Source organism: Hoplias malabaricus, chromosome 1 (genome assembly GCF_029633855.1).
Source record: "Hoplias malabaricus isolate fHopMal1 chromosome 1, fHopMal1.hap1, whole genome shotgun sequence".
In the NCBI taxonomy this organism is placed as follows: Eukaryota; Metazoa; Chordata; class Actinopteri; order Characiformes; family Erythrinidae; genus Hoplias; species Hoplias malabaricus.
Window position 1 is genome coordinate 13,657,097 of NC_089800.1, and position 26,739 is coordinate 13,683,835.

The 26,739-nt window shown below is 38.0% G+C and overlaps 2 protein-coding genes across 9 annotated transcripts in view; one reads left to right on the forward strand and one right to left on the reverse strand.

The window, feature by feature from the left end:
* On the forward strand, positions 1 to 26,250 carry vps41 (VPS41 subunit of HOPS complex). The gene is made up of 29 exons (XM_066646809.1): positions 1 to 248; positions 2,166 to 2,204; positions 5,683 to 5,790; positions 8,558 to 8,635; positions 9,210 to 9,284; positions 11,461 to 11,523; positions 13,054 to 13,119; positions 15,908 to 16,027; positions 16,334 to 16,480; positions 17,163 to 17,229; positions 17,317 to 17,414; positions 17,647 to 17,776; positions 17,968 to 18,083; positions 18,227 to 18,283; positions 18,826 to 18,887; positions 18,971 to 19,052; positions 19,182 to 19,274; positions 19,378 to 19,505; positions 20,922 to 21,066; positions 21,548 to 21,589; positions 21,703 to 21,753; positions 22,839 to 22,976; positions 23,836 to 23,890; positions 23,993 to 24,133; positions 24,646 to 24,782; positions 24,900 to 24,999; positions 25,109 to 25,153; positions 25,289 to 25,368; positions 25,993 to 26,250. The coding sequence occupies exons 1-29, from the start codon at positions 228 to 230 to the stop codon at positions 26,071 to 26,073; spliced, it is 2,565 nt and encodes an 854-aa protein (XP_066502906.1). The 5' UTR covers positions 1 to 227; the 3' UTR covers positions 26,074 to 26,250.
* pou6f2 (POU class 6 homeobox 2) overlaps positions 1 to 26,739 on the reverse strand; it is a 159,477-nt gene that overhangs the window by 129,958 nt on the left and 2,780 nt on the right. For all 8 annotated transcript variants that reach the window (XM_066646815.1, XM_066646813.1, XM_066646817.1 and 5 more), the window contains one exon: positions 2,838 to 2,881. The gene's annotated coding sequence lies outside the window, so the exon portion shown is untranslated. The remainder of the gene's footprint in view (positions 1 to 2,837; positions 2,882 to 26,739) is intronic.

The window sequence follows — 26,739 nt, forward strand, 5'->3', positions numbered from 1 at the left end:
TGATTAGTGTCAAAAATGCAGTAGCACAGTCTCTTAAAGGGACGGGTTTAATGGGTTTTTACTGCAACAGAGAGCTTGAGTTTACTAACACAGCTGCAGGTAGAGTCCCCCTGAGTCTACTTATCGTCGGTAAATGATAAACTGAAGCTGCAGTTTACTGACAGGACTTCTACAGCGACGCCTCCCTCACATTACCGACAACTGAGGCTAGCCGTTAGCTGCTTGTAATGTCGGAACTAGAGGAGCAGGTAACTGTTTACTCCACATTACAAAGACGTTATTTCACTACAGTTGCTACTAATGTTCATTTAGTGAATATATAACGTATGTTAATTGAATATAAACTGTTTTAAGGATGAGTCCAGCGACTGTTATTAGAGCAATGCTAACACCGACTTTACCTCCTTTTTTGTCACTGCCCTTTTATGCCAAGTACAAAGTGTTAAGTAATTAAATGGTTGAGATATTAAGTAGATAATTCACTGAGGTTAGTTTGGTGTGACATGTTCGGTTTAAGAGAAAGGTAACCAGTCAGAATTGTTAGGGCACAGTTGTGATAGCAATTAGATACCTGAAGGGTTTTCTTATTCAAAGCTGCAGAAAAAAAGTTATGTTTTGTTACATGAAATGGCGGTTATAATGTTCTTGTGCCATAGACATTATTATTTTATAGTTCTGATATATAGCAGTACCAATTTTAAAAAGAGTACAGTAGTACCATTTTTAAAAAGTTATTCAAAAGGATGTTTGAAAGACCTCCTCCCGTGAAAATCAAGTTTACATGTTCATGTGGTTTTGTTTACATGCTAGAAGACGTATCATGAATGAAATAAGCCTGCAGAGCTATGGGTGGTGATTTCTGATTTGCAACTAAATTGTACCAAACACAGTCTCAAACAGATGGATTTAGGCATCCAGGGTTTCTTACATAATAAACCTAAGAAACCAAACACTACAACTTTCGGAGTTGTGTTATAGAGCTGCAAGCATTTGGCAGAATGGTAAGTGGATATAGAGGCCAGGGCTAATTGTACATTCGTAGATCTGTATGCACAGAATGAAGGCGAAGGTGAGAGTTACATCTAATCCTCTTTTAAGAGTCCAGATTTTTTTCATTCATTCATTCACTCATTATCTGTAAGTGCTTATCCAGTTCAGGGTCACGGTGGGTCCAGAGCCTACCTGGAATCATTGGGCACAAGGCGGGAATACACCCTGGAGGTGGCGCTAGTCCTTCACAGGGCAACACACACACTCACACCTACGGACACTTTTGAGTCGCCAATCCACCTACCAACGTGTGTTTTTGGACTGTGGGAGGAACCCGGAGCACCCGGAGGAGCTGTGCGACTGCGACACCACCTGCTGCGCCACCGTGCTGCCCTCCAGATTTTTTTATTTTATTTATTTTTTTTGTCTTTTCAGTAATATTTAAATATATAAAATAACATTAACTGTAAGTTTGACCTCAAGAAGACCACAGGAATTAAGGCCGAGATGAGCCAAACAAATGAATTGCTTATTTATTAATACTTTACTATTGTCACTATTCAATATAAAATATTAGACAACACATACATTGACCAGCCATCTGAACAGAAAATATAAGATATGGCAAATAAACACCTCAACATCTGGGTCCTTTCACCAACATTGTGAATGAATCTGAGTTTATATTTACCTGCAGTGCATAGTTTTATCACAACCGCTGAATCACTTTGATACATCTGAATCGTGATATTATTTCTTTTATATCTTTTTATCTAACCTAATAACTAATACTAACCTTTATATTGTTAGTAGTGAACATGATATTGTTTTTGAAGAATTTTCTAAAGACATTTTACAGTTAGGGCGGCACAGTGTTGCAGCAGGTAGTGTCGCAGTCACACAGCTCCAGGGTCCTGGAGGTTGTGGTTTTGAGCCCCGCTCCGGGTGACTGTCTGTGAGGAGTGTGGTGTGTTCTCCCTGTGTCCGCATGGGTTTCCTCCGGGTGCTCTGGTTTCTTCCCACGATCCAAAAACACATGTTGAAAGGTGGATTGGCGACTCAAAAGTGTCCGGACCCTGAACTGGAGAAGCAGTTACAGATAATTAATTCATTAACTTTATAGTTATTACATACATTTTATTTAATATGATGCTAAAGCTGTGTTTGTTTTTCAGGGAAAGAAGCCTAGTGAGGAGTCTACAGATGATTCAGAGGTAAGATTTATACTGGAATTTTGGGGCCAAACATACTTTAACGTACAATGATATATTTTAAAATATAGGATTAAATCTGTTATAAATAAATCTTCACAGATTTCATGAAAGGGAATAAGCACATCCTGAATGACTATTAAAGTCACTGAAAGACAAATAAATATTTTGCATCTCTTAATATCTGTGGTGGCACAGTGACTCTACAGGTAGTGGAACACCCAGAAGTAGATCTCGCTTGGAGTCACTGGGTCCTCTGGGTTCTCCGGTTTCAAGTCCAAATACACATGTTGGTAGGTTCATTGGCTATGTGAAGTAGTCCAGAGGTTTGAGTGTCAGAATTATTAGGTGAGTTATTAGGAAAGAGTGTTCCTGGTATACAGTCTCCCCAGAATGAAGCAGGTACAGAAGATGGATTAATGAATGTTAATTCCTGGATGATAAATGACATGTCCCATGTGTGTACACTACCACTGATGGGTTAAAAGCAGACGATACATTTCATTGTACCTAATTTTTTTTCATTTGATGTAGGCCTGGTTACTTCAGTATTATTATTGGCCTTTTTAAATTTTATTGTATTAAAACTGCTTAGGAAAATACAGCTGGAATTTGTACTTGTTTGTAATTGTTTACCTGTGGACGCTGTGGATGAGTAGTAATTTGCAGTGGAAAATAACCTGTAAAGACAAGGTTTATACAATCAGCCATTTGACACATTACTAATTGACTTAATAAATAAAATGAAATGAGTGGCAGTGCAAATGGAATATGAATATGATGAAACTTGACTATGATTAGTTGTATGAACATGGTTTAGACTGCAGGAAGATGGAAAAGCGAATCTACAGACAGTTTGAGTCTCTCTCTCTTATTGTCTCTCTTTCTGTGTAAGTTTGTCTGAGAGGGAGTAAATAAAATACAGCGTGTCAGGCTGAGATGGGATGGAGGCTGTAAGTGATCCAGAGAATGAAATGTCAAGCACACACTGAATAGGCCCAGTGCAGCTCCTTAAAGTAAAAAAAAAAAAAAAGAAATAACAATCCACAATGAATAAGTAAAGGAACAGGCATGGTCTCACTGCAAATGAAATCTCGAACTCTGTCCACAAACTGTCAAACCGTCCAGAGTTCATGACTGTGTCTTCCTGCTGGACCACTGAAAAACTACAGTTTATTTAGTGATTCATTATAATGTCACTGTCTCTCTTTTCTTTTACTGGCTGTCCTGCCAGGTCTGGTGCCAGAAAATGGTCTCCAGCAGCTTTCTCTACCTTGAGGTCCTTTTTATGAACATCTGGAGCAACCACATGTCCCTCACAGATTTTTTGTTTTTCCTTCTCTCACTCTCTTCCCTCAATTTCTCTCTGTGTCTAATGCTTATTGTTAACAGAGAGCTTGTAGTATCTACAATCTCAAAGCCAGAGTGCTCTGAAATTTCTTGCGGGGGATGAATTATGTCCCACTTGAGTGCGGAGAACGTGCCGAAGCCTGGAGACGTGATGTCACAGAGGGAATGGAGGGTGCTGGGCTTTACATTAATCTCTGTGTAGGTTTGAAACCCCTCGCTTCAACATAGCCATGCAATCTGCTTTCTGACTAGAGATAGAGCAAGCAGGGGAGAGAGAGAGAGACAGAGAAAGAGGAAAGAAAGATGGATAGTGAGAGGGCGAGAGAATGAGGGTTGGAGAGCGTGTGTGAGTGGCAGAGGAGTGTGTGGATGGTCACACCACTCCTGGAACGGGGCAATTAAAGACAGACTTCCCTTCATCCCTTGCTCCCCAGGGCACCAATTAGGAGCAGCACGGAAACGCCAGCACAACACTCATCCACCACGTCGGCGTGGCAACGGCAAACACTAACAAGAGGCTGAAATTATGGGATATGAAATGGCAGAGATATCACTCCATCCCTCCCTCCCTCTCCTTATAGAAAGTTTGTCTATTTTTTCTTTTCATCCTTTCCTTCTCTCCAGTAATAGCTTTGTAGACCATGACAAATGTCCAGGCATTAGAAATTTCACATCTGGAGAGAGTAGGAAACGGACGTGCGAGATTGTTGAACGATGAAGAGACAAAATGGCTTTGGATGTAAGCATCACTGTAATTACAGGTCCAATCTGCCCGGAGTTCCTCATGACTTTACTTTGACCTTTTTGAGTATGTAATATGGTTAGTAAAATATATATTGTTTTTATAAGTTATCCCCTTATACAGTAAATAAATTCTTATTTAAAAAAAAAAGAAAGGAAAAATGGACAGATTCCCTTATAAGGACTGGGCTAATCAAGCTAGTTTTGGAAGCTTATGTGGATCAGTTAGTGTCATGCAAACTGCCCACCCAAAACATTGCACACTTGCCTTCATTAATTATTAAACTCTCAGATAGCCTTGTCTATGAGTTTCTAACACTGTGACGTCTTAAACAAAAGTAGATCTAGGCTCCAAGATGACTACTATGACTTAGCAGTGGCACAACCATTTTGAATAAATTTTTACTTTGGAATATTCTTTAAATTTAGTTAAAAATGAAAATATAGTCTATAACAGTTTTTTGTTAAGAAGTAGCAAGATACCACCCGCGTTAGCAGCGAATTTTAGCTTATATTGACAGCAGGGTGTCACTAGCTTGGAGACTTTATAGACAGGTTATACCCAAAGATACATCAGAATAGACATCTGAGAATCACTGGCTTAAAAATGTTTGAATTTGAAGACATCTGATCGTATGTCTTTGGAAAATATTTAAAGGAATTTATTTATTTATTCTGAGGCGGCGGAACAGTACTGTGTAAAACTTGTTATAAAATTCTCGATTCTGATCCTTTCTGGCATCCTGGATTTGAGGCAGGTGTTTGATGATAGGCACAGAGCTTATGCAATTAACTAACTACTGTGAATTAAGCTTTCTTTGCTTCAGCCTTATAACTTCAACAAAATTAAAGATCTACACCTGAAACACTAAAATGTCCTGAATGATCTGTCTGGGGGGAGGGAGGAAAAACTGATTTCTTTACAAACTTCTTTAACTTAAAGTTGATTGGCGTTGTTGCGAACAGTGTTGTTATATGACTGAAGGAGTGAGGATTTCATTGTTCATTGTGGAGATTCTTGAGAGGATTTGCTGAGGAGAAATGGCGTGAGGGCATTCTGACAGCGCGGAGCCTCTGTGAAGGGATAAAGTTGTGATTAAAGACGGAGAATTGGCAGCCTGAGGACAGCTTTGGTCCAGGTGCTCAGAATCTTGCCCACAAATCATATTATATTCAGTTACACATTCACCCGCTCCAACTCCATCCTTAGAAGCTAGAAGTTTCATGAAGTGATAAAAGTAAGCAGTGAATGAGGCAATGAAGGATATAGGTGATGTGTCTGATTTAAATACAAAACGTACTGTGATTATGAGGTCATTTTCAGCGCTTTGGTTCATCACCAGGTACGAGAACTCATGCTTAAGTGTGTGTATTATGTGTGTTCCCCCAGGAAGAAGACAGTGAGGAGGAGCCTAAATTGAAATATGAGCGACTGGCCAATGGGGTGACAGAGATTCTGCAGAAGGATGCCGCTAGCTGTATGACTGTGCATGACAAGGTACACTATATACCCAAATGTATACAGATGGTGCAAGCGTTCAGTTGTTCACACTCTCTAGAGAAAAGTATTGCCAGTTTCACTGGACGCACTGCAGTCGGCTAGAGGCATAATATTAACACCAGCCAGGATCTGTGACATGAGATGGATTAACATCTACGATCCAGAAACGGTCATCCCTCATCAGAATCTGACCTAATCAATGCCTTAGTGGCTGCATCCAGTCAAATTCTCTCAGCAGTGTACCACCATTTAGTTTAAAGCCTTTCCAAAACAGCACATGAGCCGAGGAGGGGAAACACACTAATAACCTTCATTTCGTAATTCAAAACACCAAGAATTTAGTGAGACATGTATAAATATTTATTTCATTTATTTTTCTACAGATGCACAACCTAGCGGCTAAAACTTGGTTAGAATTGTTTTTTTTTTTAAACCTTATCCCATGTTGCCTCATTTGTAAGATATTATTATTGAAATAGCACTTACAGTGAAAATGTAGATTAAGCACAAGTTTTGCTGAGTAGATTAGATATAAAACATGGAATGAAGAGAAGTTGATTTAAAAACTTTAAAATTTGCCCTTAGATGTGTTCACTTATTTACATTTAGAGGATCCCCGTGGTATTGTTATAATCCTGGGTGCTTTTGACTGGATAGCTGGACATTTTCACCTTACACTTTAATGACATGATGTAGTGTGTAGCACTGTATGGTGGCCTCAGTGAATGCCAGGTGTAATATGCATGTCACTCCTATCACTGTTCATTATGAAGGGATCTGATAAGTACCAGTGGGGAGCATGTTTGGGGTGTGTTCATGTCTTTCCTGGCAGTTCACATTTAATGCATTTAAATGAACATACTGTTAAACATTTTTTCATATCCTTATCGATGATGTGTCTATCGCAATACATTTTGCAATCATTTAATCGCCCAATCCGACACAAACACACACACACCAGCCAATGGCCACCATTCCCTTTCACTTTTTCTCCCCTCAGAATGGGACATCATTTTTTTTCCTTTTTCCTTTTCTTTTAACCTTTTTTTTTTTTTTTTTTTCTTGCCATGGATATTTTTTTTCATTGCCTGGCCTGGCAAATCGTCATGGCAGCGGGTTCAGTCATGCACGTTCGCTCTGGAGGAATAGTCATACCTAGTTATGTCTCCTCACCTGATGTTTTATTAACCGCTATTGATTTTTTTTTTTTTTTTTTTTGTGCTCCTTTCCTCTTTTTTTCCCCCTGGGGATCTCACCACTCCCACTCCCTTTCTTCTCTTCTACACCCCCCCACCCTACCCCACCCCACACAGAACAACAAGGCAACACCACCAAAGGAAGAAGTGTTGCGAGGTTGAATCTCTAGTGATTCTCTATTTTCTGTTTTCTTTCTCGCTTTCCTTTTATATGTTCTCGTACATGCAAGTGTCCCTGTATACATTCTGCCATCTAGTATACACACACACACACACTTCACAGAGCCTAATGTAGCCTCATATTTTAAGTGCCCAGAATCAGAATTTCATTTGAGCAATTCCATTTCGATAAATCCCTTTAAGAGGCAGTGCGGCTGCCGCGGCCCACCCCTTTTATTTATTTATTTTGGCTGATTTTATTTGAGGAGATTGCGGGGGGCTCTGTCGGACATGCTCTGCTGTGCCTGTAAATATAAGCATTTCATTATAGACTGCACTGAAGCATGGCACCACTCCGCACACCACATGAAGGGGGCGGCGTGTATGTGTGTGTGTCTCTATGTGGACACGCAGTAGCCAGTGTGTGGAGGAGCTGCTGTGTTTTAACATGTATTTTTTGTCCTCGTCATGCTGCTATTCAAGCCTGCTGTGACACACACTCCTAGTAGATGTGCCTGAGGTCTGCCTGGTTTTAGTATCCACAGTTTAGGATATGTCTTTGTTTCAAAAAGCATAATTTTCCAAAGAATAATAAGGATTTATTATTGTTATGAGCTAAAGATATCATCAGATAAAGAGTATCTAAAAGTTTCATCTCCCCTCTTGCCTCAGATCTAAAAAGAAATACTCAGGTTTCTGTGTGTCCCTCCACTATAGGAAAGTACAAAATTTGCAAACTAAATAAAGATGCTCTTGGTGTCAGACAAAATGGACTGATCCTAGAACCCAGACCTCAATATCACTGAATTTGTTTGGGATTAAAAATTCAACCAACATCTAAAACTTAGTTTGGAGATATGAGAATGAATGAAGACAAATTTGGGTTGTTTTGACTGTATGTAATGCTAATCAGGGAACGTAGGCAGTGTTGATTACTTTAACACTGTGCGGTGCACTTGGGTATTGAGTTTTGTAATCAAAAGAAAACAATTGGATCACGCTAGCAAATTAATGAATGTTGATAATGCCCCAAAATTATGTGTATGCGTGTTGGCTAAAATACATTTGTCTGGCAGGGCAGAACATTTGATAGTCGCAGAGGAGGTTAGACCATGTGATCTGCGCTGCATATATTATGTTGAGGTGTTTTGAAATGTCGAAAAAAAATGCCATTTCACACTGGGGCGCTCTGATAAATAGGCTTTTCTGTCCTCCAGCAATTTCACACTTTTTTGCCCCCGAGGGGACAAGCTGGAGTCTCTCTCTCTCTCTCTCTTTCTCACACACACACACACCAGTGACTGGTAACGTGCATTAATACTCCAGTACAGCAGTTTAAAGTTCAAATTCATGCCAAGGGTAATGCCGTTTTCTGTATCTAACACGTCTGTCTTTTTAAATTCTTGCAGTTTTTGGCTCTAGGCACTCACTTTGGAAAGGTTTTCTTACTGGACATTCAAGGAAACATCACCCAGAAGTATGAAATTGTAAGTAAACAAAGGCATAATTATTACAGCATAGAGAAAGGTTATCAACATTAAGACAAGGGCTGCACACTATATCATTTATCAGTCACAGAGTATGGGTTTTTGCCATGCTGACATCATTAAGGTTGTCAGTACGTAAATAGATCATCAGATACTCATCAGATCCGTATATGTTTTATTGATGTTGGGGTCGTGATTATTACCTCACAGGCAGTTCAAAAAATGTACAAAATATGCTTTTCCTTGACCATGTCAGATTTAATGTTCCACTAATATGGTTTCAGTATTTTGTGAGACGTAGTACATTTCACAGTATTTTGTGATGTATTCTGATTTTCTGATTTAAGTATTCTGATATTTCAAATTTTTTCTGAACTGATAACTATCCAGTATCACTTATGTGCACCAGTGCTGAGAGATAATTAGTAAACATTTATAAAATAGAGATGTTCTCACTTACTCCATTAGGATAATCATTAGAGAGTAATCCAACTTGTATTTGTAGAAGTACAGTATAAATGTAAAATTCCATAATCTCTTTTAGAGTGAAATAAATACAATCTGTCTGTTTCAGAGCTCAGTGAAGATAAATCAGATCAGCCTTGATGAGAGTGGGGAGCATGTGGGGATTTGTTCAGAGGATGGAAAGGTAGGCCCTACTCACTTCTCTGTGAATCAAATGCTACCCTCCTTTTCAAGCTTTCCATTACTCCATATAACCTCTGAGTTTGTGTTAGAGCAGGAGGAGCATTTTGTCCATTTAGTAGGAGGCTTTGCCAACTTGTCATTAGTTATTAGTTGGGAAGGTGAGGTCATGTAATGAGTTGGTGAATCGTGACAGCCATGTGAAGAGCCAGTAGAAATGCAGAAACAGTAATAGGAACAGAAATATCAAATGTTCAGAGTGAGATCTGTCTGAGGCGCACGTCTGATTTTTTTTTTTTTCTTCCGCTCAAAGTAAATGTAAAATAACAAAACCTGGCAAAAATGCAGGGGACTGATTTTGTTTGTGTAAAGCAGGTCTCTGTTCATAATTTTCCTCAAATTGAAATCATAATCAGATACTTATTTTCCTGCTCTGAAAACCCAAACGTGGCCTGGACTGAAAGTTTAAAATCTGCACTTTAAAGAGAATTTCAAAGAGCTTCTACAAATTACAACACATTTTTTATCATCAGTGGCAATCACTGCAACTTTGAAGGTGAAATATATATTTATTTCCTCTTGATGGACAAGCGCAACATCAGGTATTATAATCCCTGGCACAGGAAACTACAAGAACACTGCAAACATGTTTTGCACTCATGTTAACAACATTTTAAAATAAAAACAACCTCTCCTCATCTACCCATCCGTGCTTTCTTTCACTAGCTGTCCCCTTTATCTGCGCAGCGATCTGGAGCTGGGCGTTTAACGGGGCTGCTCAGGCTAATCAGCACCACGGCGGGTGGCTTTCTCAGACTGATCTAAGAACAGATAGGGCCCTTTCGCCCAGCGCTTTCTCAGCCAAACCAGATCTTTGTCGCATGTGCTGTGACTCTGCCAATTAAAATCGATGCGGCAGCCATTGTTCGCTCCCCAGAGGTGCTAATACCGGTCTCGCTTAGCCTCCACTCTGATAGCTGAGATATGTCAGACATGACACGCTCTTAGGAGGAAACGGCCCTAGAACCACATCTTAGAGCTTATTTTTCAATTTTTTCCCCCCTTATTTATTTAATCTTTTTGGAATGTTTAGCTTTGAACTTATTCAGCTGCAAAAATCTCACTTCACAAGGTGGAGAACTGCTGTAAAATAAGGTCTAACAGATCTAGTGTTTGGCTTTTAACTTTAGAGTTAGATATAATAATTCGGATTAAATTAAACCCTCCTCACAGTTAAAAGTTGTTTGTTTTAAATTTGGAATGAACATGTTGGAATTAATATTAAAATGGCTTTCTTTATTCTAGTCTTCACACAAAACACACTGTGTCACATGATGTATATCTCAGAAACATGTTTTAGCATGAGAATAACATCCTAAAATATCATATTTCAAAATGCTCTCCCCTCTCTCTGTATGGAAACAACAACACTTACATTTTCCTGTCTCCAGATGCAGCATTTATGTTATTTCAGACTTTTTAGTTGTTTCAATTTCCTTAAATTAACAGCAGAAACACAAACATGCTCATAGCTGTACTAAAACTGTTTGGCTAAATTGGACTCATTTCAAGGAGAATGTTTGCTCCATATATTAGTACCAGTGGCAAAATGTTCATGTCAGGCTGTGGTTTACAACAATATTAATTTGAGACTATTCCATCATTCCTTTTTATCATTGATAGTTTGCAGACCACTGGAAAAACAGATTTTGACAGACTGCATTTCACAGTAAGACAACAAAAGCAGTATAGCACAGAGGTCAGCCTGAAAGAGTTTCATTTCCACTCAACTTTCTGTTGAGATCACATACTTTTTATTGTGTTTTTTTCCCTCGGACAGGCAGGTGTAGGTGAATTGCTACATTAAGGCTAGCTTGTAGCCGTTGGGGACTGCAGCAGAGCCAGAGATTAAGACTGCTCTATGAAGGCTTGCCAGGGCAGAGGGAGCTGACCTGTTCACTAATTGGGAGCCTAGTGGATGGTTAACTAGTCCGCCGAAAGATGTGATGTTTTTGTGATGTCTGGCCCAGGTCAACCCCAAGAAAAAAAAAAAGAAAAGCAGAATAGACTTCAGCTTTTCATTTTAGCATTTTCAGCTTTTACCTGGATGCTTGTTATTATTTTTCCTCTTATCGTATAGTTACTCTTTTCCTATTACCCTTGTATCCCTTGCCTCTCAGGTACAGGTATTTGGCCTCTACACCAGGGAGGGTTTCCACGAGAACTTTGACTGTCCCATCAAAGTAAGTGATCACTGTTTACTTGCTCATTGTTCCCCTGCCAACTTGTTGGTGTTTAATGGGTGATTGCCCTTTGAATTTGACTTCCTGTCAGAACAAGCGCTATTGCTTTTCCAAATAATGATTTCAGCCCTCCTGTAAGTTTTAATTGATTTCTCCTGGGCGTCCTTAGCTTGGATAAAGCTCAGGTATTGCTCAAGTAGAATGATTCTATTGAGTCTAGTAGGGTACAGTAAGAAAAGCAAGCAGTGCTTCCATAGTAAAGTCAAGCCAAACCCATAAGAGATTTCTGTACCCAAGTGAATGGGATTTTGAGAATCAATATCTAACTTTAAATCTCTAAAATTAATCTTCAGTTATGTTAAACTTATATTTTGATTAAAATTGGGGTGGGCCACTAACATCAAACTTATGGGATATGAGATTAAAAGTGAAATACTGGAGGTGTGATCAAGCTTAAGGCAAAAACATGTGTTTGGGAGATGTTTTGAAAGTTAATTAATTAATATTATTTTTCTGCAATTTATTGCTTGGTTAAAAATATATACTGTGAAGTGATCTGGTGTGTGTGTGTGTGTGTGTATATATATATATATATATATATATATATATATATATATATATATATATATACACACTATCCACATTTTGCATGATCCTCCCATATTTTATGCAGTCCTCACTCAAATGCATATTTTGGTATGAACAGGTTAATTTTTCTACAAATGCAGGCAAAATGCACCTGAAAGTGAAAGTGTTTTAAGCCAGCCTCCAAAGGAAATAGTTATTTACTTGGTTAATGTGTCCAAGTGTTTGTGTTTATACAGTAGAAGTTATATCATGAGCGAAATACACAGTCAGGGCCATGCCCGGGCATTTCTGCTCTGAAACTTCAATCTAACAAAAACAGTCTCACACAAGTGAATTCAGATAGCCAGGGTTTCATTCGTCATAAACCTAAGGAACCAGTCCTTTCGGCTAGTGGGGTAGGACTTTTGAGCTTCAGGCAGGCAGTGGAGGGGCAAGAGGAGGTAGAGGTAGGAACTAAATACATATTTTTCAATCTTCATATTATTGCTGTCCAGGAAAAAGCATGTTTCTCCATTTTTCTATTTCTATTTTTAGTTTACTGCATCATTGGAATGCAGCAGCTATCCTTCAAATTGTGTGAAAATGTCATGATGTGTGGAGCAATAGAGATGCTTCAAAAATAACTTGGAACTAAATCTTTTCACATTGACAATGAACATTAAGTTTTTTTTCTTTCTGTAAAGTTACTGTTTTTAGATTTATATGTATGTATTTTAGAAATATCTTTTTCTTTTCTTATAGAGTGTAGGTGATGTATAGTTAGTTTAAAGGCATTTTGTATTTTTTTTCTTGGAAATAACTTTAAGAGATGTAGTTTTGCTGAAGAGGTGACTTTTAAAACGGTTTAAAATTATGACTGGATGAGTCATTTAATCACTGTTTGTTTGTTTGACAGAAACTAATTAATTGCAATTTTTTTGTGTACTTCTCACTTTGCTACAGGTGGTGGCACTGCATCCTCACTTCAGCAAATCAAACAGCAAGCAGTTTGTAACCGGAGGAAACAAGGTGAGCCGCAGTGCTTTTTTAAACGAGGGGGAAAAACATCAAATACTGTTCATTCAATTAACTGACCTTCCTGTAATTCATAGTGGATTTGAACAGGTCGTTTATATGACTTCAGATGCTCAAACAGGTGCCTTTTCTTTCAAAGGAACCAAATTTTCTTTTGGATGCAATGCTTCTAAAGCACCTTTCCACCTTTTTTCAGGACACCACCATCTCTGACTCTTTGAGATTTTAGCAGCAGCACTTCATCTGAAGCGTTTGAAAGGGGGTGGTGGCTCTTTGCGTTTCTGAGCACTGAACTCTGCTGCCTCTGTAGCTCCGGTTGTTGGGGCTAAAATACACTTTCCATCTTGGCCTTGTATCAGGGTCAAAGAGAGAGAGGGAGGGAGTGAGAAACAGAGAGAGAAAGCGAGCAAAAAAGAGGTCCATTTTCTCAAAGTGTTGTTCACCAGGAGAGGTGTTGTCTCCCTCACGCACAACAAATAACAGTCATTACCCAGAGTGCCATAGTGTCTGCAACATGTAGAACACGTGGACTAAACAAATACACACTCATTTTTCAGAGGACGCCCTGATACCCCCGGACGAATATATCTTTCCAGCATACGGTTTACAGAAAATACCTTTTTTCTTCAGCCAATAAGGGCTCCTTTCTTAAAAAGCAACTTGCTCTTCACTTATTCACAAAAGAACTCAAACTATACAAATTGCTGGATGGAAATGTTTTGCTGGGACGTCTAGCGTTAGCTTCTTTTGAGAAACAAAATCATCTGTTAATATTATAATAACATGTCATAACAATGACATCAGAATCCTCTTAAAGGAGAACTTTAAATGCTAGTCCTATTGTGGCAGTTAATAGATGCCTGTGTGTGCTAGCACCATGCTGATTGTTGGGAGAGTGGGAGTATCATCCTTCCAACTTGGAAAGAGCAATTACTACTAACTCACAGATGGCTATGGCACCCCTAAGGATTAAATTGACATTCAAGGAGAAAAACATTATATATGCATTTATATATAAAACCTTTAGCTGTCAAATTTTGAAAACATAAGATTTATTTTCTTGTGATTTTCTTCATCAGATGGTAAGAGATCATAAAACACCTCAGTATAAGAAGTAATTAAATGACTTTGTCCCATCCTAACTGGAGCTACAGTGTGTCCGCTGCCTTTGGCTTACTCCTCTGCTGATTTCCTCCTGTTTCCCCAGCTTAAGATCCCTATAATGCAGCCTTGCCATGAAAATCAATACGGCTTCCACTGAAGACACATCTTGTCAAAGGCAATTCAATTCTGCCTGCTCCGCTCCTGGAATGTCATCTCCTATTGCTGAGCCGTGATCTGTTAACGTAGCCAAAAGTGCAGAATCGGAGGCACATTGAACAGTCTTTTCTTTCTGTCATTTCTGAATTCACTCAGGTCAGGTCAGGATGTTTGTGTGTGAGTGTGAAACCACTTTCTGCTTCCAGTTTGAGTGGGCTAGGAGACTGCGGCATATCCACTGCTCCCCCTCAGTGTGGTATAGTTTATGAGGTTCGCCTTCACAATGTACAAAGCGTTATTATAAAGTCATACCTGATGAAGGGTTAAAAAAGCTTATATAAAAGTCCTTTCCTCATCTTGAATTAGTATACATAGTCCAAGGTCTTACACGAAACTAGAAGACAATTTCAATAAATTAAATTTTGAAACCTGTATGTCCTGAGATTGCATCATGGTGGAGAGAACTACGACAGTGTCACACTTTATTTTCTGTGGACACTCCTTGGTGCTTAGCCAAGTTTTTATAGCATGCCAAGTATTGTATTGCTCTAGTTGCAATAGGGCATTGAGGTTTGGAGAAAATACACAGCCTTTCAAGCCTCACAGTTCCAAACTTTAATTTGCCTGTTTTCAAAAAAAAAAACTGTAGGTTGCACAGTATATGATCATTTTATTGATGATTTGAAATTTCCTGTGAAGCAACACATTGATTTATTGTAAGTGATTCTGATAATGATTTAAAAAATACAAACAGCTTCTTATTACACAAATTTGTGTTTACTTCTCTGTCATTAATATATATTTTTTACATTAGGTAGATAAATAGATACGAACAGTTTATTTACAGGCATTAAACACTTCTTGACATCTCTATAATTATAAAGTCATATCACAACCACTCCGAATAACAGATTTCATCTGATTCGTTTTGCTAAATATATAACAATAATTAGGGCAACTCTTTTTAAACTTGACTGATGGTTAGATTGTTTCACAGAAACTGAATACAGAGTTATGTATAGTTATATTTTAAAAGCAAAACATTTTCTGTTGTGCAAAGCCACTCATACACGGGAAAATTGGTTTCATATCAGTCACCAATGTTTGCTGGTTCTCTGTATTCTACTGCCCTCTCCTGGTCCAACCAACACAACACTAGTTTAGCAGTGAAATGTTTAATAATATACTGTAGTAGGTGGTAAAATCTGTAGTTATTTTGTAAGTTGTTATTGTATAAAAAACGCAAAAATTATGCTGAAAAATTATGTGTGCAAACTTCAGACAGCAGAGTCTGTGTGTATACTTGTGATTTGAGCAAATTTTCCAATACAAAACATTCCAATTCTGGATGTTTATTTTTATGAATTTTATATTTTATACAGCTTTCTCAGCTGCTTTCACAACTGTTTTCCTTGTTCAAGATAATATCCAAGTACAGAGCAGTAGTATTATATCACACTTATCTGCAACAGCACTGGATCTGGATTATTGATAACTTTGTGTATTTTTGTATTGTGTGTAGTTGCTGCTGTATGAAAAAAATTGGCTGAACCGCTGGAAGACGTCCATTCTGCATGAAGGAGAGGGCACCATCACCAGTGTCAAATGGAGGGCCAATCTCATCGCCTGGGCTAACAGTGTGGTATGACTGAACTTCATAACACTATCATGAGAGAAAAAGTATGTAAGGATGTTATAAATTCACCTGGATTTGAGAGGGCCCATCTGTTTAGTAGCAATATAAAATCGAAATGATCAGCCTTTAGTTCTACTACATTGTTAAAGAAGGACTGTCACGTGTATTGGACATGCAGTTAAATTAGATTTTCCTGAATATCCAAAGCATTACTTTACCTTGTAATTCAAACCAAAATAATAATTTGTTTATATATTTAGACATTTCTGTGATGTCACATTGTAAGATCTGTTTTACTCTTCTGTGTCTCAGGGGGTGAAGATCTATGACATCAGCAGTAAACAGCGCATTACCAATGTGTTACGGGACAACACTAGTTTGAGGCCTGATATGTACCCCTGCAGTCTCTGCTGGAAAGATAACACTACGCTCATCATTGGCTGGGGATCATCTGTCAAGGTGGGTTCAAATTAAAATGACCATTCAGTCTAAATTAAAATTTTACGACATGAATATATCTGTAGTAAATATGCCTACAGCGGTGCTGCCGTAGTCACTACAGTGGGATTTCCCAGTTTAACAGCTATCATCTTGATGATGTTTCTTGACATTGGGAAGACAACAACGGCTAAGGGAAGAGCTTTTGAAAAACGATAAGCACATGGGGCGAACAAAGGCCGTGTTTATTTCTATTGACTGACTGATTTAGAAGGAAACCAGATGACTGTTCATTCATTCATTCATTATCTGTAACCCTTATCCAGTTCAGGGGCACGGTGGGTCCGGAGCCTACCCGGAATCACTGGGCACAAGGCGGGAACACACCCTGGAGGGGGCGCCAGTCCTTCACAGGGCAACACACACACATGCGTGTGTTTTTGGACTGTGGGAGGAAACCGGAGCCAGATGACTGTTAATACCAGAAAATGGTTTTAAGTCTGTATTAATTATCCTGTACATTAGAGACTATGCTAGCAGACATGATTTTTACATCAGATTCAGTTGTAATGATATATTTGTGATACCTGAAAATTAGCAATATATATAATGACAAAAAACACGCAAAAGGAAAAAAAAATCAACAAAATAAACAAATTCTAGTTTATATGTTGGAAAGCAAGGGAGTCTGCTTGTGTTTCAGATTTGTGTGGTCAAAGAGCGCGACCCTACAGAGATGAGAGATCTACCCAGCCGCTATGTTGAGATAGGTATCTCTCTAACCTTACTATTCGTACCATAGTAAGAAAATATCTGTAAAAATTATTTTCTGATCTGAGATGTTTGCTCTGTTGCAGTGTCTGCGTTCGAGACTGAGTTTTTCATCTGCGGACTGGCTCCTCTCGCTGATCAACTTGTTACACTTTTCTTTGTTAAAGAGAACTCTGAGAACATGGTACAGTTCTTAATTTGTCCACTGTCCAGACACACTACATACTTCTTTATTTTCACTTATTAGATTCAACTTAGCTGTTTAAGGTTAATAAGGTTTAAGGTTATTTGCCTTTTCTCATGCATATACATTTTCTTTGATCTAATCTCAACATGTACAAATTGTATTTAATGACAATTTTAACTAGAAAATAAATACATGGAATTTATTCTCTGACATGAATGTGTTATCACAGGAAGAAGATTTCAGAGCACGACCCCGTTTAGATATCATCCAGCCACTGCCAGAGAGCTGTGAGGAGATTTCATCAGATGCTCTGACTGTTCGAAACTTTCAGGAAAATGAGTGCCGGGACTACAGACTGGGTAATAAGAAAGAAGAGAGAATAAATGAGTGCAATTTTGTGATGAATTTAATTTAATGCTATTGTAATTGTAAACCACAGCTTTTTCTTCACATGGACAGATTTCCTCACTTCACTAGTTCAGAGGAACCATTCTATAGTAATTTGGCACAATCTGTTTTTTTTTTTTTTGGTTTTTTTTTTTGTCTATAGAGCATTCTGAGGGAGAGTCTCTGTTCTACATAATTAGCCCTAAAGACATTGTGGTGGCTAAAGAACGAGACCAGGACGACCATATCGACTGGCTTCTTGACAAGAAGAAATATGAGGTCTTTATTCAGTGAAACATTTTTAACTTTTGGGAATTTTATCCTTATTATGCATGTTAGACACTTGGAATAGGTTATTGGAACATTATTGAACTGAACTGTGAAGTATATTTGCTAATATTTTTTGATATTATTCGTTCCAGGAAGCATTGATGGCTGCTGAGATCAGCTTCAAGAACATCAAGAGGCATGATGTACAGGTAAAGACTTGTGTGTGTTTGTGTTTTTGTTTATATATATATATATTATTATTTATTTATCATTATACATATTATTAACACACACAGTAGTAAAACTAGTGACTTCTCAGTAAGTGTGGTGCGTGGTGATTTGGAGAACAATGTTTTGTTCAGGTTCTCCTTGACTGCATGAATTTGTTAAATCAACAACATTATTTAAAATCATTATTTATTAACCGCTAAAACTAGGTATCAGATGATAACCTCAAATAATACAGACTCCACGAGGAGAGATTTGGAAAAAAGTTAAACCAACACGTTCACGCACAGAATGTCACTCACTGGAATAATGTTATTTGTTTTTATTCTAATGTTGGGCGTTATTTGTTGTTTTTTAGCAAATAAACACTTACTGCTTAGATAAATAGCTTTTTAAAACTCATAATCTCGACTTTTGCATAGCACTGTGTGTGAACGTATGTATATTTTCAAAGTAACAGTAGGTTTATATTCCATACATATGACATTATGTTCTTTCTTTTTTGTGTTTTCTGAATGAGCAGAAAATTGGAATGGCCTACATCAATCACCTGGTGGAGAAGCGAGACTATGACACAGCAGCTAGGTACCAGAACACTTTCTAACAAATGTTAAGGTTAAATGTTGAGTGAGGGGAGTTCATGTAATGTCTCTCTATCCTGTTGACAGAAAGTGTCAAAAAGTGCTGGGGAAGAATATGGATCTTTGGGAAAATGAGGTGTACCGGTTCAGAACTATAGGACAGTTAAAGGTAAGTTAGTCTGAAATAAAGGTTAGTTCAATAAAAAGGGCTTACACCTGTGTGTCCTCGCTTTGTCACACTGTTGTTAATCTTTTTCATAAGCTTTTTTGTTTTACAAAAAGCTCTCTCTGCATCCAGGCCATCAGTCAGTATTTACCCAGAGGAGACCTGCGCCTTAGACCTGCAATTTATGAGATGATCCTGCACGAGTTCCTCAAGACTGACTATGAGGTGACAAAGAATATTAAAATTTATTTTTTTTATTAATTTAGTAAAGAAGGGTGAAAGAATATTTCCAAAGCTAGATCATAGAACTCTTTCTGGCCTCCCACAGGGTTTTGCCACTTTGATCCGTCAGTGGCCAGGAGAGCTGTACAACAACATGACCATAGTTCAGGCAGTGACAGACCACCTGAAGAGGGACCCAAACAACAGCATCCTGCTTACCACACTGGCTGAACTGTGCGTGGCAGAAAACACATATTCAAACACTATATTCAATTTGGATTTGCTTAACTCTGTACTAGAGGTCTGCACGGGATTGATTTGCACACACCTGCTCCAACCACGGGTCATGCCCACATCTGTTGGCAAAATTTAGTATTGTTCATGCCCACACCTGCCCATAAAATGTAGTGTTAAACCCCACACCAACCTGAAATATCTCGCATTATTGCGCCTACCCCATTCAACTGCCTGCATCTGCCCACTTGTGTCCACATTACATTGGCCATTCTCATTACAGCCTACTTGCTTTTTAATGTCTTTGTTGTCCTGCCTAGACAAGGACATGCAAAGTGAGCAATGGTTGGTTAACTTGCAAACTGTAGATATGTCAACATGGCATGAAAATTGAACAAATTTGGAACAAATGATCTACCCGTTTGAAATCATTTGAGTGCATTTCAGTCAATAAAATGTTTATTTTGGTTCGATGGACTTGTGCCATCAATAGATTCATTTTTATGTTGATACATTAATGCCCATATGCCATTTCTAAAATTATGCTATTATTAAAAATGTCACCTTATAGTTACATAAATTAATTTAAGGGTAAAACATAAGGAAAAAAATTAAATCACTGAGTGAACGCTCACTAGGAAATCCACTCAAGTGTGTTCCATTGTTAGTACTGGTTTGGTATGACATTTAGAACAAGCATTCTTTTAACTACACAAAGCGGATTCTTTTTAAGGGCTACAGTTAAACAGCATTCTGTTTCTCTGCTCCAAAATCCGTCCAAAGAGACACACATATTCAGTGCAGAGGTTTTTTTTTCTAGTGGACAAAATATTGTGCTCCACGCAGGTAGACAATAATCTGCCCGACTGCCTGAACCATCACGAGCAAGCAACAGAAGTGCCCACCCGCTCAAGCCCACAATTTATTGGCTGTTTGCCTGCTGTGACCACAGCGTTACAAATTTGATCTGGCCCTCCATTTGTTGCATGGCCCATGCAGACAGACCCGCCTTGTGCAGACCTCTACTCTGTACTAATAAAAAGTAGTAATACTATACTCTTTTGTTAAGGCATTTTTGTATTTATGTGGTGTGTTATTACAATAATTTATAAGTACATTATACGTCCAAAAGATTGTAGACACCTTTTATCATTTGTACCCATTATGGACACTAAATTACATTTAATAATGGGTACATCTTAAACTTACAAATGATAAAAGGTGTCTACAATCTTTTGGACGTATAATGTACTTATAAATTATTGTAATAACACACCACATAAATACAAAAATGCCTTAACAAAAGAGTATAGTATTACGAAACCGCTTGCTCTGGAGCAGCTCTAAAAGAGCTATAACTTTCATACCTAGAAAGTATTGTATCTGATACAGTTGGCCTGTGGTGTTTCTGTTTAGATACACGTATGACCAGCGCTATGACCGGGCACTGGAGATCTACCTGAGGCTCAGACACAAAGACGTCTACCAGCTCATACACAAACACAACCTGTTCTCCGCCATTGAGGATAAGATCGTCCTCCTCATGGACTTTGACAAGGAGGTGAAACATCGAAATGTTCTTTAGATGGTCTTCAACTCCCTTTCAGAACCTAATTAAGGAACTTCATTTGAGGAACTGACATTCCACTGTGGATACATAGTTTTGTTAATTTTGAAAACTCACATCTGCCTGTAGAATGCAGAAACATGCTTGAAAGTTCCAGCATTATTGTTAATGATCACATAGTTATTCTCTTAACTAAGGTTCTTCCAGGAAGTTCCAGTTAAGGTGTGCCTAAAATAAACCACGTTTTATCAAGCACATTGAAAGAGGTTTGATGTAAAGGCAAGATTCTTTGGTCTAAGGTTATTTGAAGGGCTTAGTTAAGGAGTTTGATACCAGGAACTGATGTTCATTGTCAGCAGAGTTATAGATTCTTTTTGTTGATGTTGTTATGTTTTGGATGGCACAGGCAGAAGGCTTTGATTAATCGTTGCGTAGATATGAAAGATGTGTCTGCCTTATTCTCTCTTGTTTTCAGAAAGCTGTTGACATGCTGCTGGATAATGAAGATAAAATATCAGTGAGTTCACCCTACTGCCCTCTGTCTTCTGATTAAAAACACACTAACTCTGTTTACTGATTTATCTTTCTCTTTATGTCTTTCATTCGCTTTCTTGTGCTTCTTTCTGTCAGACGGACAGAGTGGTGGAGGAGCTGAAAGACAGACCTGAGCTTTTACATGTGGTAAGTGTAAATTAACCCTCTGGTTGTGTGTTTGTGTGTATGTAATTTACACTTGTATGATAAGCAAGCGGAAGGAACAAATGGAAAAAAAATCTAGTTACTGCCAGTTTCCCAAACCCATGGGAGTGTAAAACTTCTTTGTACTCAATTTCTCTTTCACTTCCCTGGTCTAAAAATAAAATGAATGTGGCTTCTTTTTTTCCAGAAATGTCTTATGAGCTGCTAATGCAAATTTGTATTTTACTTTCTTACCATTTGTTTCTTAATTCTGGCTAAAACTGGCACTAATTATGAAGCAACATTATGTCTCAATAAAAACAACTGCAATAATTTAAGACCATCTACAGTGACAAAGTAAATGCAACACTGTAAATATGAAAGTGCACTTCAAATATGGAAACTCACTGCAAAGACAATGTGATAATCACTGAATAGCTATTGCTATGTTGCTGGATCTTCTCAGAGTTAATTCAGTAATAAATGTTATACACTCTACACTTTCAATGTCACTATGACTTTAACACCATACATGCAAAAAAATGTGTTCAGTAGGGGTGGGCGATATTGCCATAAAATAATATCACAATATTTCAGGGTATTTTGTCGATATGAACAAAACATTGAAAAAAATTTTTATTGATTAAAAAAAAAAAAAAACACACTATTGCAACAAAGTAAATGCTATATTACTATTATATTAAATAAATTATATTTTACACAATGCCACAGTTATTTTGTAACCAGACCACCTCCCTTTTTTTTTTTTTTTTTTTTATTTATATATATATATATATATATTTTTTTTGAGCAAATTCCTCCACCTCGGAGCCACTTTCCATCGTACTTTACTGTGTCTGAATCACTCATGTAAAGTATGTAGGCCGTATTATGGGTAACTGCATGATGCCATTACGTAAATATCACAATATAGAATTTTAATATTGTTTTAAAAATTGACAATTTTATCGTGAACAATACGATATGGCACAGCCCTAGTGTTCAGTGTCAATTTAGTGCAGTTTTGAAAGAATACTCCCAATTTCATGTAGTCATTCAGAGCTCACTAGCTGCTTTTTCTCTTCCAGTACCTGCACAAGCTGTTTAAGCGAGACCACCACAAGGGCCAGAAATACCATGAGAGACAGATCAGTCTGTATGCAGAGTATGACAGACCAAATCTACTACCCTTCCTCAGGGACAGCACCCATTGTCCATTGGAGAAGGTACAGCTGCATTATTATTTCTGTCCAAACACAATTTAATCATGCATTATATAATCATGTTATTCTGGCTAACTGCAATTTCAATTATATATAGTATTACATCCAGAAAAGCTGGGACAATTTGTAGAAATGTCATAAAAACAAGAATCTGTAATTGAGTAATTTGCTTGAGACTTTTTTACTGACAGAATCACTGAACAGATTTGTTGTGTTTTGTAAATATAAACACATTTAGAATTTGACACCTGCGGCACACTCCATAAACATTTAGACCGAGGCATCTTTACTATTGTGTCACATTAACTTTCCTTTTAATTACAGTTTAATAATTTGATAAATAATGATACCATTTTGTGCATATTTGCTTGATACGACCTTCAGCTGTTCAGAAGTCTTTGGTTGCCTTTGCCTGATTCTCATCTTAAAGATGTGCCACATGAGACCGATCAAGCACAATATCTTGTTGAAATAACCATGGACTTCCCAGGAGAAGATGTTGTCCTGATGGCAGCATGTGTCTTAAAATGGTTCCATATGTCACAGAAAACACAACATGCATTTTTTATGAAAATGCACTGAAATATGGGCTCCTTTGACCACAGCCAAGGTTTCTCTAACGCCAAGACCTTCCAAAGATGGTTGAGTCATGAAACCCTGACCTGTTACAAGTTCACCTGCTTATTACGGAAAGTTTTAAGATTCAAATATATTTTGAACACTAAATTTTTCACTCTTATTGTGCCTCAATCACTAATACTAGTACTTTTTCACTTAAAAAAGGGGTTTGTCCCAATGATTCCAGAAATGGGTTTTGTATATAAGTATCATATATCTATTTAAATATATATCTTTTCTTCAGGCCCTGGAGATCTGCCAACAAAGACATTTTGTGGAAGAGACTGTCTTCTTACTCAGTGAGTGCTGGCCTTTTTACTTCACATTAAGACACATCGCATGCAAAGCTGAAAGAGCTGACGCATTTAACTCCCATTTATTTCACCCCTCTCCCTCTACAGGCCGGATGGGGAACTGCAGACGTGCCCTGCAGATGATAATGGAGGAGTTGGGAGACGTGGATAAGGCCATAGAATTCGCTAAAGAGCAGGATGACGCGGAGCTGTGGGAGGATCTCATCTCTTACTCAATAGACAAACCACGTACGTTAAGCTTCTGCTTGATGATCTGCTATTCTGTGTCATTTTGAAGAACAGGAGCAGACATGCAGGAACATACTGTGCTACTGGTAATGAAAATGAGGTTAACTAAGGTAAAGCCAGAGGTACATGGTTTGTTTAAGTATGTCAAACACACCCCTTGTCTAATGACTTTATTTTCTGAAAATAAGTTTGTGTACCCTACAGAGAACATACTGCTGTGTGTTCAGAAGCACAATTAATATGTAATTGCTAAATTTAACATAAAACACATAGGACTGTGCAAAAGTTATTTTATGTTACTTGTTTCCCTGATACATTATGTTCCACATTTACTATTGTTCCTTGCACATGTATACTTGTTTTCACAAAACATGCCATTTGAAAAGTATTGTCCAAACGTTAACATATGGCTGCGTATTTGAAACTAATGACCCAGTGAGTGCAAACTACAATATAAAATTAGGAAATGCTAGGTCTTGAATTTAATTATCCTCATTTGGCTCTTTCCCCAGCCTTCATCACAGGATTGCTGAATAACATAGGAACCCATGTTGACCCCATTCTCCTAATCCACCGAATTAAAGAAGGCATGGAGATCCCAAATCTCAGAGACTCGCTGGTCAAAATCTTACAGGATTACAATCTACAGGTACGTTCTGACTGTTGTCGAGAGGGTTTCCTAGGTTACTGCATAATTAAACGATTCAGAGTGATTTGAGTTCTAGACTTAATTTGAATGAGAACTCAATCTCATTGGTTTTCACAGATCTTGTTGAGAGAAGGTTGTAAGAAGATCCTGGTGGCAGACTCGCTCTCCCTGCTGCACAAGATGCACAGAACCCAATTGAGAGGTGTTCGAGTAGACGGTAAATCACCAGTTTCAGCTTTTTACAAATTCTCTGAATATTCAGCCAAATTATTGACCTAGTTATGGCTGGAATAGTGCCACTCATATTGCCTTTTTTTCTCTTGCAGAGGAAAATATCTGTGAAGCTTGTCATGTCGCTATATTGCCATCAGGTATTCTGCCTTTTGATGATGAGTAAAGAAACCCAAACTAATAAACTAATTCACTATTTTTTCTACCCCATAATCACTGTTTAGCTAAGGAAATGAAAGAATTCATTCTTTCTGATGAAGTGTTGCCTGTTTCAGACACAGCCCAGCCTTTCAGTGTGGTGGTCTTCCACTGCAGACATATGTTCCACAAAGAGTGTCTGCCCTCCCCAGGAAATGTAAGACTTCCTTCTCTTCTTTTTGGTATAAAATAATGGAAGACGTTATGGTTTTAAAGATCAGCAGTCTGCATATCTCATTATAAAAAAAATGAGGTCAGAAATAAGTCTCTACAAGTTCCACATTTTCATGTGTTGCTATACTCTTGATGGTTTCATTAAAATATTATATAGCTTTAGTAACATGTAGAAATTCCATAACTTGCAACAGCCAAACTAGCCTTTCCTCCATGAAGGATGAGTGAATGATCCTTAATATTGTGTGGTCAGCTGTCTACAATTCTCTTTTCAAGCTCCAGAAGTTCTTTCAGTCCGTGTGAATTGTGCGTTACGTGAAGTCTTGAATCATTTTAAAATTACATGGTCTTAACATGGCGGTTAACATAGACTTCTGAAGAGATGTTGGTTTTCATGGGTTTAAATTTCAATCTCTGACAGGCTTCTAATAGTGGTCATACTATTTATTTTCACTTTTATCATATGCAACTGTACCTAGTAGTTTTAATTTAATTTATGAGCTGTGATACTAAAATGGACATCTTCAAATCTAGAAAACAGTCCAAAAACTAGTGTTCACGGACGTACAGATTAAATTGATAACGTTTCCTGTCTGTTATATGGTAGATCCCTGGTGGACAGTACTGCAACATCTGCAGTGCTAAACGAAGGGGCCCTGGCAGTGGCATTCTGGAGATGAAGAAATAACAGCCTTCACATAGAAGCTCTTCTGCTGCAGCAACCGCCTACAACTACTGTGCACTAAGCTTTTCCATTCTATCTAATCTTGATTCACGTTTAAATCTTTACTGTCAAAAAATCCTGATGTAACAATTAACTGTTTCATTACTGTATTAATCCTATTTATGCATCTTTGTGCTTTCTCATGTAATAAATTATATTTGCATTTCCAAAAAGGAAATACATAGTGCTTGAAAAATGCTTTGTGTGTGTGTGAGAGAAGGGGAGAGTAGAGTCGGGGGGAGAGAGAGAACACCCAAATCAGCAGTAACACATTAAGACTAAATGGTCTATGCTTCCAGGTTTAAAGCTTTAGGAACAGAAAATGCTGTATCTAAGGTAGTTTCTAAAGTACGATGGTAAATTTGTGAGAGGTGCATGGTGGTGGAATAGGAAGTGCAGTTGGCACACAGCTCTGGGTGTTCCAGTTCCCTCCCACGGTTGAACGCATTCTGGTAGGTGGACTAGATGTTCAAGAGTCCGCAGGTGTGAATGTGTGTGTGTGAGATGCCTTGCGCCCAATGATTCTGCATCATGACCCTGAACAGGATGATTAACCTTCAGAAAACGTATGAATCTGTGAATGTGTGTGTGTGTGAGAGACTGTGTGAAAGATATACAGCTTCATGCGTG

Coding starts and splice junctions, on each gene's coding strand:
- vps41 (XM_066646809.1), top strand. CDS start 228: ATGTCGGAACTAGAGGAGCAG. Junction 17,230..17,316: donor CAGCCGCTATGTTGAGATAG/GTATCTCTCTAA, acceptor GCTCTGTTGCAG/TGTCTGCGTTCGAGACTGAG. Junction 24,134..24,645: donor TTACTCAATAGACAAACCAC/GTACGTTAAGCT, acceptor CTCTTTCCCCAG/CCTTCATCACAGGATTGCTG.